Source organism: Aquarana catesbeiana, linkage group LG03 (assembly GCF_042186555.1).
Source record: "Aquarana catesbeiana isolate 2022-GZ linkage group LG03, ASM4218655v1, whole genome shotgun sequence".
Taxonomy (NCBI): domain Eukaryota; kingdom Metazoa; phylum Chordata; class Amphibia; order Anura; family Ranidae; genus Aquarana; species Aquarana catesbeiana.
The window spans coordinates 505,072,289-505,087,861 of NC_133326.1; the positions used below are offsets into that span (position 1 = coordinate 505,072,289).

Here is a 15,573-nt window from a genome sequence, read left to right on the forward strand (position 1 = left end):
CTAGGAGCATCAACAAATCTATCATAAACAAATGGAAAGAACATGGCACAACAGCAAACCTGCCAAGAGACGGCTACACACCAAAACTCATGTACCGGGCAAGGAGGGCATTAATCAGAGAGGCAGCACAGAGAGCTATGGTAACCCTGGAGGAGCTGCAGAGTTCCACAGCAGAGACTGGAGTATCTGTACATAGGACAACAATAAGCCGCACGCTCCATAGAGTTGGGCTTTATGGCAGAGTGGCCATTACTTTCAGCAAAAAACAAAATGGCACATTTTAAGTTTGCGAAAAGGCATGTGGGAGACTCCCAAAATGTATGGTGGCAGGTGCTCTGGTCTGATGAGACTAAAATTGAACATTTTGGCCATCAAAGAAAATGCTATGTCTGGCGCAAACCCAGCACATAACATCACCCAAAGAACACCATCCCCACAGTGAAATATGGTGGTGGCAGCATCATGCTGTGGGGATGTTTTTCAGCAGTAGGGACTGGGAAACTGGTCAGAGTTGAGGGAAAGATGGATGGTGCTAAAAACAGGGATATTTTGAGCAAAACCTGTACCACTCTGTGTGTGATTTGAGGCTAGGACGGAGGTTCACCTTCCAGCAGGACAATGACCCCAAACACACTGCTAAAGCAACACTTGAGTGGTTTAAAGGGAAAAATGTAAATGTGTTGGAATGGCCTCGTCAAAGCCCAGACCTCAATCCAATAGAAAATCTGTGGTCAAACTTAAAGATTGCTGTTCACAAGTGCAAACCATCCAAAGCGACTTGAAGCTGTGATAGCCGCAAAAGGTGGCTCTACAAAGTATTGGCTTTAGAGGGGTGAATAGTTATGCACATTGACTTTTTCTGTTATTTTGTCCTATTTGTTGCTTGCTTCACAATAAAAAAAAAATATATCTTCAAAGTTGTGGGCATGTTCTGTAAATTAAATGATGCAAATTCTCAAACAATCCATGTTAATTCCAGGTTGTGAGGCAACAAAACACGAAAAATGCCAAGGGGGTGAATACTTTTGCAAGGCACTGTATATACTGTGTGTGTATATATATATATATATATATATATATATATATATATATATATATATATATACTGTATATTTTGTACATTCACATCAGTCTCTGCCCTGAAGAAGCTTACAATCTAAGGTCCCTAACTCACATTCAAACATACACATACTAGGGCCAATTTAGACAGGAGCCAATTAAACTACCAATACTTTATGTATACTTTAATGAACCAAGCATCTTCCTAGCATATTACCCAGATCATCAGCATAGGTGCATAGTTAATCTGTGCACTTAATTGTGTAGATGCCTAAATGACCCTTGCACTATCTGTTTTTACATTTTTATCATGTTTTGATAAGCCTTGTCGAGGGTGCTATACATTACGCAGGTGCAAAGCAGAGGATCCTTTTTCCTGATCCCATTCTTAAAATGGGGAACTCTTCCACAAGGAGGCAACTGTTTCTGTGGGGGCTCATTTAACGAAACTGGATAACAGAAAAGTATTTATACTGCTAACCAATCAGATTCCAGCTATACTTTTTCCCACTGCATTTCAGAAAACATTGCATTGGATAACATTTCTTTTTTTTTCCAGTTTTCTATAAATCTGTTTAACTATATCCACCAGATATTTTTTATGTTTTGCTAAACATAATAAACATTTTAATTGTACAGTATGATCACTGAATTAATCTGTATTCATGAATAATTTAAGAGTATATATCCCCTGGTTTGCCTCTGCCACCCACCCACCCACCCCAGACATTAGCCTCAGTCATGTATTACAAAAATGTAATAACAGTTTAATGTAATACAAGCTTGGGCACCATCCTGTGCAACTGTGGATTTCTTACAAGGAACAATGGTAAATGGGGGGATTCCATTCTACTTTTGTTTCAGTGAGAAGAAAAGCTCTACTGAATGAGCACTATCCAGTGGCAGAGTCCTCCTGGTATCTTGTCCTATCTATCTCACGGTCCTCAGCTGAGGCGTTGGAGTGCCAGATACCCTGCTATAGAACTGATCTATAGCACAACACCAGAAGATCAGGACTTTGCTGCTGGACATAAGCTTATGGTGTTTTTTACTTATTCACTAAAGAAGGCAAAACTGATAAAAAGAAAGCGTACACCTCTGTGAAAAAAAAAAATGATTTACTTTATTGCCCCATACCTGGTTGGTCCATTCTCACCATTGTGCAGTTCTTAAGTTCTCATCCAAATTTTCCTTGAAAACAGCTGTGGCTCTATGCTACAGTATGCAGTTTGCACTTTGAAGGAAATCCTGAGAGCAGCGGGAGGAGAGGATAGCATGCAGTTCCATTAGCATCCCTGAACGTATTTATGTATTGTTTACCTCTACAGCATTTCACTAGGAGACTGGAGGTTGGGAGTATGCGCATGTGCAAATAGAGGGTTGCTTTCAATTAGAAAATTGCCCTGTCTGAAGACATGCAGATAACTTTTAAGTCATAAGTTTTGAAGCCTGATTGGTCTGTGCCTAATTCAGAAAGCCTTGCAACAGTTTAGTTACTAATTCTGACAGATTCAGGTGGTTCTTATTTCTTAAGCTTTAAGAATACACCAATATGGCTGCGACAAATTCAAAAAGAACTACACCAGTTCACAGAGTAGTAAATTTATGGGTATTAAGACCAACAATGAGTTGGCATGCAGAGACATCAGTGCTCAGAGTGGACATGTACAGTATCATAAATGTGATAGATTCCCAGCACAGGGCTCCACTGGTTGCTATGCAGCTGGTGGCTGAAGGCATCCTAGCAACCACTGACTCATAACCTGACCCATTCAGCTGTATTATGGATATCCTGGCTTCATTACCATGCAACAAATTCATGTACAGTACCTATTCCAGTCAAGTACTTGAATTTGTCACTGGCACTGACATTTGTCAGAGTTCTAAAGAGAAAAAAGTTTCTGCCACACTCTTTATAAATTCCAGTGCCTGTCTCATACTAGACTCTAAGATTGACCGTCCTCACTAAAATAGCCAATACTGTACAGAACCACCAGAATTGCAATGTGGGAAGCTATAGGGGGCACAACAGAACTCCAAATTTGAGCTTGAGTTAAGATCATCCTGTGGTGTCACCAGAGAAGGTTTTCTGTCTGTACATGTACATCGCTCTAAGGCAGTTTCTCTTACCCTGCTGCTCCAAAAAGCCTCTATCCCACATGGAGGGTGCAAGCCCTGTATGCAAACAGATACTTCGAAGAAAAGAATGCTGGACGGCCGCACTCCTGTGCAATTTCTTTATATATACACACTGGTACATAGATAATTACATGAGGTGAAGGTTATCAATTGACACCCTAATTAGCAATCAATTGATTAATTAAACAAGTGTCAGAAAAAGTTATCAATTTGAAACTTCTCACCACTACCATATAAATGAGTAAATAAACCTCAAATGTGTGTATTTGCTGTGCTTTGTTGTGAACATCCATAATAAATGTTGTAAAAACAATAATAGTGGAACAAAAACACATATGTGCTAGACGGACAAACAGAAAATCCATCTAAATGTATAAGTGTAATGCCCTGTACACACGGTCGGATTGTCCGACGGAAAATGTGTGATAGGACATTGTTGTCGGAAATTCCGACCGTGTTTGGGCACCATCACACATTTTCCATCAGAATTTCCGACACACAAAGTTTGAGAGCAGGCTATAAAATTTTCTGACAACAAAATCCATAGTCGGAAATTCCGATTGTGTGTACACAAATCCGACGCACAAAGTGCCACGCATACTCAGAATAAATTAAGAGACGAAAGCTATTGGCTACTGCCCCGTTTATAGTCCCGACGTACGTGTTTTACGTCACCGCGTTTAGAACGATCAGAAAAAATACATGGATTTGTTGTCGGAATGTCCGATCAATGTCCGACCGTGTGTACAGGGCATAAGTGTATTTAGCACAATTATTTAATATTAATGAAATTGATAAAATAGGGTTTAATTATCAAAGAAATGTTATAATTTAAAGGAATTTTATCATTTAAATTACACATTTTATTGCTAAAACCTCACAACTTTTTCTAAGATATAATCTTTTTATGCTGTGATTTTTACAACTTCTAAAACGTTTTTTGGATAATAAAGTGGGTCTTACAAAAAATAGGTGACTGCTGTATGGTGACAATACCATACATACAGAGACATAAAGTTTTTTCTGTTTGTCCATCTAGCACATATGTGTTTTTGTTCCACTATTATTGTTTTTACAACATTTATTATGGATATTCACAAAAGAGCACAGCAAACACACATATTTGAGGTTTATTTACTCATTTATATGGTAATGGTGAGAAGTTTCAGTTTGATAAGTTTTTCTGACACTTGTTTAACCGCTTCAGCTCCAGAAGATTTTACCCCCTTCCTAACCAAAGCACCTTTTGCGATTCGGCACTGTGTCGATTTAACTCACAATTGTGCGGTCGTGCAACGTTGCACTCAAACAAAATTTCCCACAAATAGAGCTCTCTTTTGGTGGTATTTGATCACTTCTGAGGTTTTTATTTTTGGCGCTATAAACAAAAAAAGAGCGTCAATTTAAAAAAAAAAAACACATTATTTTTTACTTTTTGCTATAATAAATATCCCCTAAAAATATATAAAAAAACTATTTTTTTCCTCAGTTTAGGCCGATATGTATTCTTCTACATATTTTTGGTAAAGAAAAATCGCAATAAGCGTATATTGATTGGTTTGCACAAAAGTTATAGCGTCTACAAAATAGGGGATAGTTTTCTGGAACTTTTATTTTAAATATTACATTTTTTTATTAGTAATGGCGGCGATCTGCATTTTTTTTTGGGACTGCAACATTATGGCGGACACATCGGACAATTTTGACACAATTTTGGGACCACTGTCATTTATACAGCGATCAGTGCTATAAAAATGCACTGATTACTGTGTAAATGACACTGGCAGTGAAGGGGTTAACCACTAGGGGGCGATGAAGGGGTTAAGTGTGTCCTAGGGAGTGATTCTTATTCCCCGTACACACGGTCGGATTTTCCGACGGAAAATGGTCGATGGGAGCTTGTTGTCGGAAATTCCGACCATGTGTAGGCTCCATCAGACATTTTCCATCGGAATTTCCATCTGGATCTCAAATTTTCTGACAACAAAATCCGTTGTCGTAAATTCCGATCGTGTGTACACAATTCCGATGCACAAAGTTCCACGCATGCTGCGAATCAAGCAGAAGAGCCGCACTGGCTATTGAACTTCATTTTTCTCGGCTCATCGTACGCGTTGTACGTCACCGTGTTCTTGACATTCGGAATTTCCAACAAGATTGTGTGACCGTGTGTATGCAAGACAAGTTTGAGCCAACATCCGTCGGAAGAAATCCATGGATTTTGTTGTTGGAATGTCCGATCGTGTGTACGGGGCATAACTGTGGGTGGGATGGGCTTCAAGTCACTTGACAGTGATCACCACTCCCGATGACAGGGAGCGGTGATCTCTGTCATGACACAAGCCAGAACGGGGAAGTGCCTTGTTTACATAGGTACTTCCCCGTTCTGAGGCACCGTGACACGATCGCTGGGAGACTCAATGTCTGCTGGTCTGCGGGCGCGGTCACGCTGTACCTGGCGGGAGCACACGCGCCTGCTATCCCTGGCTCTTAAAGGGGATGTACAGGTACGCCCATTTGCCCACCAATGCCATTGTGCTGATGTATATCGGCGTGCAGTGGTTGGCAATTGGTTATTAATCAATTGATTGCTAATTAGGGTGTCAATTGATAACCTTCACCTTATGTAATTATCTATGCACCAGTGTCTCTTTCTCCTAATGGCCTTGGCTACCTGCCCTGTGATTCCCCACCAGCCATGATTTGACATTACTTTTGTCTGGCTTTTATTTTTAAACATTACACTGCCACTGGATTTGTAAGCAATGCTGACCTACCAACAGAGATACGGTGGAAGATAGATCACATTTCCCTTTATACAGAATTACTTTCACAGAACAATTTTTCTCCAGAATTAAAATACAGACTGCAACGGTATTTTCAATCTCTGATTAGTGGGATCAGCACTCTGCGGTGCTGTAGTAATGAATAACATCAATTATTTTGTTCTCTCCGAGAAACCTATTAAATATAACATTACCCACTCACAGCAGAGCAGGCCACAGGGCTTGCACACACTGATGGGGAAATAAGAGACTTTATATTCCTGTAGCTATATCAGGAAGCTTCACAACCTCTAAAAAAAAACCTGTCTGGAGGTGACTATATATATATATTTTAAGGAAATCCAACTTCAACCTTAAAGCAAAACTTGAACCCCACTCACCACACTCACAATTCTAGGTTTAGCCATCAAGCAAGGCAAAGTCAGGCCCCTTTACGAATGTGAAACTAATTCAAAGAGGGGCACACTAGAAGCTTTTTTTAGTTAATTAAAGTAATAGCAGGCATTGAGTGGTGTTTGCTGAACATTAAAGTGACAATAAAGGTTCATTAAGCACTTCTGGACCAGCCGTCACAGTTTTACTGCAGCAGGTTGGCTCGGCTGGGCAAATCGACGTTACCTTATATCGCTTTTCTCTTTGGCCACTAGAGGCGCCCGCGCCCGCAGTGTGTGTTCAGAGCCGATGAGAGTGCCTGACGGGCGCGAAGACTGCCAGGCACCCGCGATCGCTCGTGACAGAGCGAGAACCGTGATCTGTGTGTGTAAACACACAAATCCCGGTTCTTTCATGGGAGTAGAGACAGATTGTGTGTTCATACTAAGTATGAACACCGATCTCTCTCTCTCCTCCTAGACAGCCCCATCCCTCCACAGTTAGAACACAGTGAGGGAACACAGTTAACCCCTTGATCGCCCCCTACTGTTAACTCCTTCCTACCAGTGACATTTATACAGTAATCAGTGCATTTTTTTAGCACTGATCGCTGTATAATTGTCAATGGTCCCAAAAATGTGTCAAAATTGTCCAATTTGTCTGCTGCAATATCGCAGTCCAGAAGAAAAAAACAGATTGCCGCCATTACTAGTAAAAAAAAAAAAATAATAATAAAAATGCCATAAATCTATCCCCTATTTTGTAGACGCTATAACTTTTGCGCAAACCAATCAATAAACGCTTATTATGATTTTTTTTGCCAAAAATATGTAGAAGAATACATATTGACCTAAACTGAGGAAAACATGTTTAAAAAAAAAAAAAATGTTGAATATTTATTATAGCAAAAAGTAAAAGATATTGTAGTTTTTTTTAAATTGTCGCTCTTCTTTTGTTTATAGCACAAAAAATAAAAAACGCAGAAGTGATCAAATACCACCAAAAGAAAGCTCTATTTGTGGGGAAAAAAAGGACATCAATTTTGTTTGGGTATAGCGTCGCACGCACGCGCAATTGTCAGTTAAAATGACGCAGTGCCGTAATGGAAAAAATGGCCTGGTCATTGAGCAGCCAAATCTTCTGGGGCTGAAGTGGTTAAAAAAAAAAATAACAAACATGTCATACTTATCTGCTCCGTGCAGTGGTTTTGCACAGAGCAGGTCAGATCTTTCCCTTTTCGGGTCCACTGCCAGCGCTCCTGGCTCCTCCTCTTTAGCCAGTGCCGACAATAACAAGCCACTTGCTTTAGGGGCACTGGTGCGTGCTCGCTCCTAAGCCTCACCCTATGAGTTAATAAGACACACAGAGCCATGGTTCGGCCCCGCCTCCACTCTTTCCTCATTGGCTCGCTGGCTGTGATTGACAGTAGCAGGAGCCAATGGCTGTGTTAGCCAAAGAGGAATGAGAGACCCGGGAGAAGTTCAGCTCTTGTGCACATCGCTGGATCGAGAGGGGGCTCAGGAAAGTATTGGGGGGGGGGGGGGCTGTGTCGCTGCTGCACACAGAAGGTTTTTTTTACCTTCATGCATAGAATGTCCGCAAATAAATTGGCCTTCCGGGACTTTCCCTCCTGATTGGCTGAGACACAGCAGCGGCGTCATTGGCTCCCGCTGCTGTCAATCAAACTCAGTTAGCCAATCAGGAGAGAGGGGGGACGAAGACAAACCACAGCTCCATGTTTGAATGGATAGACGGAGCTGCAGCTCGGCTTGGGTGCCCCCATAGCATGCTGCTTGCTGTGGGGGCACTCGACAGGAGGGAAGGGACAGGAGCTTCAGCCAGGGACCCGAGAAGAGGAGGATCCGGGCTGGCCTGTGCAAAACCACTACATAGAGTAGGTAAGTATCACATGTTTGTTATTTTAATAAAAAAAAAAAAAAAAACGAGACTTTACAATCACTTTAAAGTATATCTACATTCAAAACTTGATTTTGGACAGAGGAGGGAAGGGTTAAATCCCTGTCTCTTTCTTATTTTCCTGTCTGTGTTCCATTAGGTTTCATGTACACTAGCCTACACTGGCAGGTCCTAAACTTGAGTTTAGGAGCTTTTGGCATTTTTTTGCCAATGCTCCTAAACTCAACTCCAGCGTTAACCTCTGAAAAAAATCCCCTCTTCCCAGAAAAAAACCTGCAAGACAAATGCATAATGAGCTAGTATGCATCGCATACTAGCTCATTATGAAATACTTGCCTTAAAGCTGTTGCAGTGGTCCCTGCACACCTCTGTCACAGCCAACATTTTTCCCGGAGCTTCTTCCGGGTTCGTGGGCTCCAGCGATGTGATTGGCTGGAGCCGCGATGACTTCACTCCTGCGGATGCGTGCGGGAGCCACCGTTCACGGCACAGGCTCGGAAGGAACGGCACCTGTTCTATTATTTTTTTCTATTCCTTTATTTTCTATTCTATTTTATTCTCTTTGGAAATTGGAAAACAAATTGAAAACTGTTTGAATTCGAAAACTATTGGAAATTAATTCGAAAACTATTCGAATCGATTTGAATTTCGTCCGAAGTTTTCATTATTTCAGATTTGTTTTAAAGATGGTACTATTGTTTTTCATAAATTCAGATATATCCGGATTTCCAAGGCAAAAAATTTGTCCGAATTTCAATTTGGAACGAAATGAATAGAAGGAGTATAACTCCATTGCTCATCTTTGTAGTGACCAAACAAGTACAGCAGTGGTGGTTATACAGGAAGATCGCAGCACTTGTGTCCACATGCAAATTAAGAAGTCATGGGGTCATTTAAGCATTTATTCACAACTGAAATATCATTTTGGTAGCACCTATTCTTCAACTGGACCCAGTGCCTCATAGCAGGCCTCAAAGGGGGTTACCTTGTGGTGTCGTCGCTTCCTCCTAAAACGTAGAAGCTCCTTGTGCTGTCGTGAGACAAAGTTGACAGCGGCGTACTCCAACAGGGCAGAAAAGACAAAGAGCAAGCACACTGCCATCCAGATATCAATAGCTTTCACATAGGATACCTGGAGAAAAAAAAAAATCACTGTCACACAAGAATGGAAATATCTTTATGAACATTATCATAACTAATAACAACTGAGATTATGTTTCATACTTCTTTAAGTTTACTGTTTATATCTATAGGGTATCTTTATAAATATCCACATGTTTGGGTGAAGCTGGTCATGGACATCTGAGGAAGTCAGATGTGCATGTATAATCAAATGATGATGTCATGGTATTTCATCCCAGTTTCTGCCTAAACAGGAAGACTCTGGTTGTATAAGTGAGTACACCCCTCACCCACCCCTCACATTTTTGTAAATATTTTATTATGTATTTTCATGTGACAACCCTGAAGACATTACATTTTGCTACAATGTAAAGTAGTGAGTGTACAGCTTGTATAACAGTGTACATTTGCTGTCCACTCAAAATAACTCAAGAAACAGCCAATAATGTCTAAATCGCTGGCAATAAAAGTGAGTACACCCCTAAGTGAAAATGTCCAAATGGTCCAATTAGCCCTTTTCCCTCCCCGGTGTCATGTGACTCATTAGTGTTACAAGGTCTCAGGTGTGAATGGGGAACAGGTGTGTTAAATGTGGTGTCATTGCTCTCACTCTCTCATGCTGGTCACTGGAAGTTCAACATGGCACCTCATGGCAAAGAACTCTCTGAGGATCTAAAAAAAAGAGTTGTTGCTCTACATAAAGATGGTATAGGCTATAAAAAGATTGCTAAGACCCTGAAACTAAGCTGCAGCACGGTGGCCAAAACCATACAGCGGTTTAACAGGACAGATTCCACTCAGAACAGGCCTCGCCATGGTTGACCAAAGAAGTTGAGTGCACGTGCTCAGCGTCATATCCAGAGGTTGTCTTTGGGAAATAGACATATGAGTGCTGCCAGCATTGCTGCAGAGGTTGAAGGGGTGGGGGGGTCAGCTTGTCAGTGCTCAGACCATATGCCGCACACTGCATCAAATTTGTTTGCATGGCTGTCGTTCCAGAAGGAAGACTCTTCTAAAGATGATGCACAAGAAAGCTCGCAAACAGTTTGCTGAAGACAAGCAGACTATGGACATGGATTACAGGAACCATGTCCTGTGGTCTGTGGAGACCAAGATAAACTTATTTGGTTCAGATGGTGTCAAGCGTATGTGGCGGCAACCAGGTGAGGAGTCAAGTGTGTCTTGCCTACAGTCAAGCATGGTGGTGGGAGTGTCATGGTCTGGGGCTGCATGAGTGCTGCCGGCATTGGGGAGCTACAGTTCATTGAGGGAACCATGAATGCCAACATGTACTGTGACATACTGAAGCAGATTATGATGCCCTCCCTTTGGACACTGGGCCGCAGGGCAGTATTCCAATATGATAATGACCCCAAACACACCTCCAAGACGACCACTGCCTTGCTAAAGAAGCTGAGGATAAAGGTGTTGGACTGGGCAAGCATGTCTCCAGACCTAAACCCTATTGAGCATCTGTGGGGCATCCTCAAATGGAAGATGGAGGAGAACAAGGTCTCTAACATCCACCAGCTCCGTGATGTCGTCATGGAGGAGTGGAAGGGGACTCCGGTGACAACCTGTGAAGCTCTGGTGAACTCCATACCCAAGAGGGTTAAGGCAGTGCTGGAAAATAATGGTGGCCACACAAAATTTTGACACTTTGGTCCCAATTTGGCCTTTTATACTTAGGGTTGTACTCACTTTTGTTGACAGCGGTTTAGAAATTCATGGCTGTGTGTGTGAGGGGACAGCAAATTTACATTGTTATACAAGCTGTACACTCTTTACATTGTAGCAAAGTGTAATTTCTTCTGTGTTGTCACATTAAAAGATATAATAAAATATTTACAAAAATGTGAGGGGTGTACTCACTTTTGTGAGAGACTGTAGCTCTGGCACTTAGCAGCATCTTATTTCACCTGAAAAAAACCCACAGGTAAATGTTCTAACCTGACAGTCTCCCCAAGTACTTTTGTTTTGGGATATCTTGGGTTGCCTTACTGATGAGACAGAGCGCTTTTCCTTAAAATGTATCTAACCAAAAGAACAAAAATATAATATTTCTTACACCTTACCTTTTATTTTCAATGTTTTGGTGGCCTATTTTTTTTTTGTTTCTTTTTTTTCGCTTTCCTGTTCCTTTATTTTCACCTAGAGATCCTGCTAGTAACACATTTAGGGGTTGATGTATTAAAGGCAAGTAGACTGTGCACTTTGCAATGTGCAGTTGCTCCATAGCTTAGTAAATGAGTAAAGCTTCATGCTTGCTTGCATGTGATTGGATGATGGAAGTCAGCAGAGCTTCTGCTCATTTACTAAGCTGTGCAAAGTGCACAGTCTAAATGCCTTTAGTAAATCAATCCCTAAAGTGGTTCTAAAGACAGAAGGTTTTTCTATCTTAATGCAGTCTATGCATTAGGATAAAAAACCTTCTGTGTGCAGAAGCCCCCCTCAGCCCCCCTAATAATTACCTGAGCCCCATCTCCATCCAGCGATGTTGCACAAGAGACTCAGCTGTCTAGGACTCTCCCTCCTGATTGGCTGAGACACAGCAGCGGGCTACAGTGTCTCCCGCTGCTGTCAATCAAAGTCAGTGACCCAGTGAAGACAGAGAGGAGCCGGGGACCGAGCCGCAGTGCCGTGTCTGAATGGGGGGTCACGTGTTTGGAGGCAGGAGCCAGGAGCGCCAGCGAGGGACCCGAGAAGAGGAGGATCTGGGCTGCTCTGTACAAAACCACTGCACAGAGCAGGTAAATATAACATGTTTGTTATTTTTTACTAAAAAAAAGAGACTTTGGTAGCACTTTAATGTTCTAGGGTGACAACACTCACTCACTTTACTGGACTCTACTATGGAGCAGCAATTTTGTCACTCTAGGCTGCACACTCCTAAATTGAATTAACCTTCCTGACGGTATTCCCGAGTGTGGCTCGGGGTTAAATTTCAGTCCCATTAGCGGTAACCCTGAGCCACACTCGGGATTACATTGCAGGATCCTGGTGCGGCGTTACTTACCTTGTCCCCAGGATGCTGCGATGTGTCTGAGGGCTCTGTCTCCTCCGAAGCCTCTCCATGCCAGGCTCCATTCCCTGCGAGCGTCGCGACGCACGGGGGCGGAGCCTGGCGGCAAATTCAAAAAAATGTACAAACCATAACACATACAGTACTGTAATCTTACAGATTACAGTACTGTATGAAATTATTTCACATCCCTTTTGTCCCCAGTGCTTTGGCCCATGCCCTGCATGCAGTTTTATGTTATATATACTGTTCTTTCTGCCTGGAAACTGGAGATTGTCCATAACAACTAAAAAGTGTCCCTTTACGTCAAAAGTGGCTTTAGACCAGCTAGAAAACAGCGATAGTAAATTAGAACACTTGCAGAATTTAGCGATAGTGAATAGTGGGGAAATTTATTTTATTATTATTATATTATTATTATTTTTTAATTATTGATATTTATTTATTATATTATAATTTATGTTTTTGTGTTTCAAACTTCATCATACCCGGGATATCTACTAGACTCTTGTTTGGACAGATTTAAGTGTGTTATTGTTAAGAATTACAGGCCTACAATATAAAACGCCAAATTTCCATGCAAAATAATTGTACCGCTTTCAGCACCTAAAATCCGAAATAATCATACCACCAGGGAGGTTAAAGAACATCTTCCTCTCTTCTGCCAGTGCTGTCTGCTTCTCCTTCCTCTAGGTGCCCTCTTATCAAGCGCAGCCCCAAGAAGGCACCCATGCGGACGTACCTCCTATGATCATAGACACACGAAGTACTGGTAACTAAGGCCCGTTTCCTCTCAGTCTTCATGGTAGCTTGACTGACAGCAGCATTAGCCTATGGCTTCCACTTCTGCCTGTGTCTCCTTTGAGGAGAGGAAGAAAAGTGGGCTGCAGCCAGGGCAGTCCTGGATTGTGAGAGGAGGCAGGTAAGTGTTTAGGGATGGGGGAGGATAATTAGTGGGAAGTTTTTTTTACCTTACTGCAGAGAATGCATTAGGATAAAAAACCTTTTGACTTTTAAACCACTTTAAAGTGATTGTAACAAACATGTTATACTTACCTGCTCTGTGTGCAAAGCTGCCCCGATCCTCTTCTTCTGGGGTTCCCCAGCGGCACTCCTGGTTCCTCCTCTTCATTAGGTGTCCCCATGGAGAGGCGCTTTCCGTGGGGGCACCCATGTGGGCGCGCACACGAGTCCCACTGCTGCATCTGTTGACACAGACAGCAGGACTCGGCCCTACCCCCCACTCCCATGTCACTGGATTTGACCGACAGCAGCGGGAGCCAATGCCTCCTGCTGCTATTAATCGATCCAATGAGGACAGAAACAGCGGCTGGAGCTGCTGGAACGGACAGGCTCAGGTATTAAAAAGGGGAGCTCTGGGGGCAGCTGCAGCACAGAAGGTTTTTCACCTTAATGCATAGAATGCATTAAGTTGAAAAATCTGGAGACTTTGCAACCACTTTAACTACAGTATTACTACTAACACTTCAATGTCACAATGCTGTTACTAATAAAGCTGGGTCGTGTGTTTAATTCTAATGTGTGTACTAAAGGTGATCTATAATAAAATACCCACCACACTCCCTTACAGTACCTTACACAGGTATTTTCTCCCGATGTAACCTGTTAATGAGATGATCCCAAAATAACCAGCAAATTTCCTTCTTTTTTAATTGTAAATATGTCACTAAACTTGTTTTAAATGGAATGTGTCAGGAAAATGAAATGCTTTAAAAAATATTTTTAGGGAATATAAGATATTGCATATGAATATTTTGCATTTTCACATTCAACCAGCAGCTTGAGCTCTTGGCTCCCTTTGCTGTGTTTTCCAGACTCTCCTTAGCACCTCTGTTGAATTAAAAAAAAAAATGTTACAATAGCTCAAGCTGAAGTTTACACACAAGTTAGAGCAGTGACTCTTTCTTTCTTCCTTTAGAGAGCTACCTTCAGTCGGGGAAGGGAAGTCTGGAAGGAAATTATTATTGTTGTGCTCTTTTTACATTCAAGCTTTGCTGACTTGTACAAATTTGAAGGTGGATGCTTCAGGGCAGTTATCCTCACCCAAATTAACATCTTAGTGGGTTGCCCGAATGTTTGGACACCCAATATATACATCCTTGTGCCAGGTCAGTAATTCATCATATGATCAAGGAGGTGCTGTCCCCCCTCTACATTGTAAAGTGCTGCGTAAACTGTTGGCACTATATAAATCATGTATAATATTTTAATAATAATAAGGAATGACAGGGCCCAGTCTTATATTTTCAAAAACAAGTCAGCAATTCTTATATTTCCATCCTGACCAGTTCTCTTTAATTGAAGCCCAAAGTGTATAAGTTAAGGGTGGATGATGGATCTTAAAGTATATGTAAACCCAGTAAGTAATATCTCATATAAACTTAACCACGTTAATGGAATTTAAATAGTCATTTTCAATCTTCATTAATCTGCAGCTTTCATAAAAAATACTTGGTGATCCTGTCATGAAGGCACTTCCTGCTAAATGGGTAACGACACCCAGTCCCTGTCTCCCAATTCTGCATCTTGTCACCCTGTCGTACAGACGTCTGCTGGAGATCACAAGTGGTCATGTCAACACACTTTACATGGTCCCCTGTAATTGTCATCAGGTAACCCACTCCATAAAAGGCCACATAGCTATCACTGGAGTGCATGTAGGCAGGAAGCGACAGCAAAGAGGCTGCAAGACATCAGCAGCATTGAGATTTAAAGTGGAACTTCACTCTTCCAATCAACATTGAATATTTGTAGCCTCCCTGGCGGTATTCCCGAGTGTGGCTCGGGGTTAAATTTCAGTCCCATTAGCGGTAACCCCGAGCCACACTCGGGATTACATTGCAGGATCCCGGTGCAGGTTACTTACCTTGTCCCCAGGATCCTGCGATGTCCCCCCGCTGTGTCTGTGGGCTCTGTCTCCTCCGAAGCCTCTCTGTGCCAGGCTCCGTTCCCTGCGAGCGTCGTGACGCACGGGGGCGGAGCCTGGCGGCAAATTCAAAAAATGTAAAAACCATAACACATACAGTACTGTAATCTGTAAGATTACAGTACCGTATGAAATTTTTTCACATCCCTTTTGTCCCTATTGCTTTGTCCAATGCCCTGCATGCAGTTTTATATTATATATACTGTTCT

The 15,573-nt window shown here is 41.9% G+C and overlaps 1 protein-coding gene across 2 annotated transcripts in view; it reads right to left on the reverse strand.

The window, feature by feature from the left end:
- GLRA1 (glycine receptor alpha 1) overlaps positions 1-15,573 on the reverse strand; it is a 286,546-nt gene that overhangs the window by 40,848 nt on the left and 230,125 nt on the right. For both annotated transcript variants that reach the window (XM_073621132.1, XM_073621133.1), the window contains exon 8: positions 9,259-9,405. In XM_073621132.1, coding sequence (XP_073477233.1) covers positions 9,259-9,405 — 147 coding nt within the window. The remainder of the gene's footprint in view (positions 1-9,258; positions 9,406-15,573) is intronic.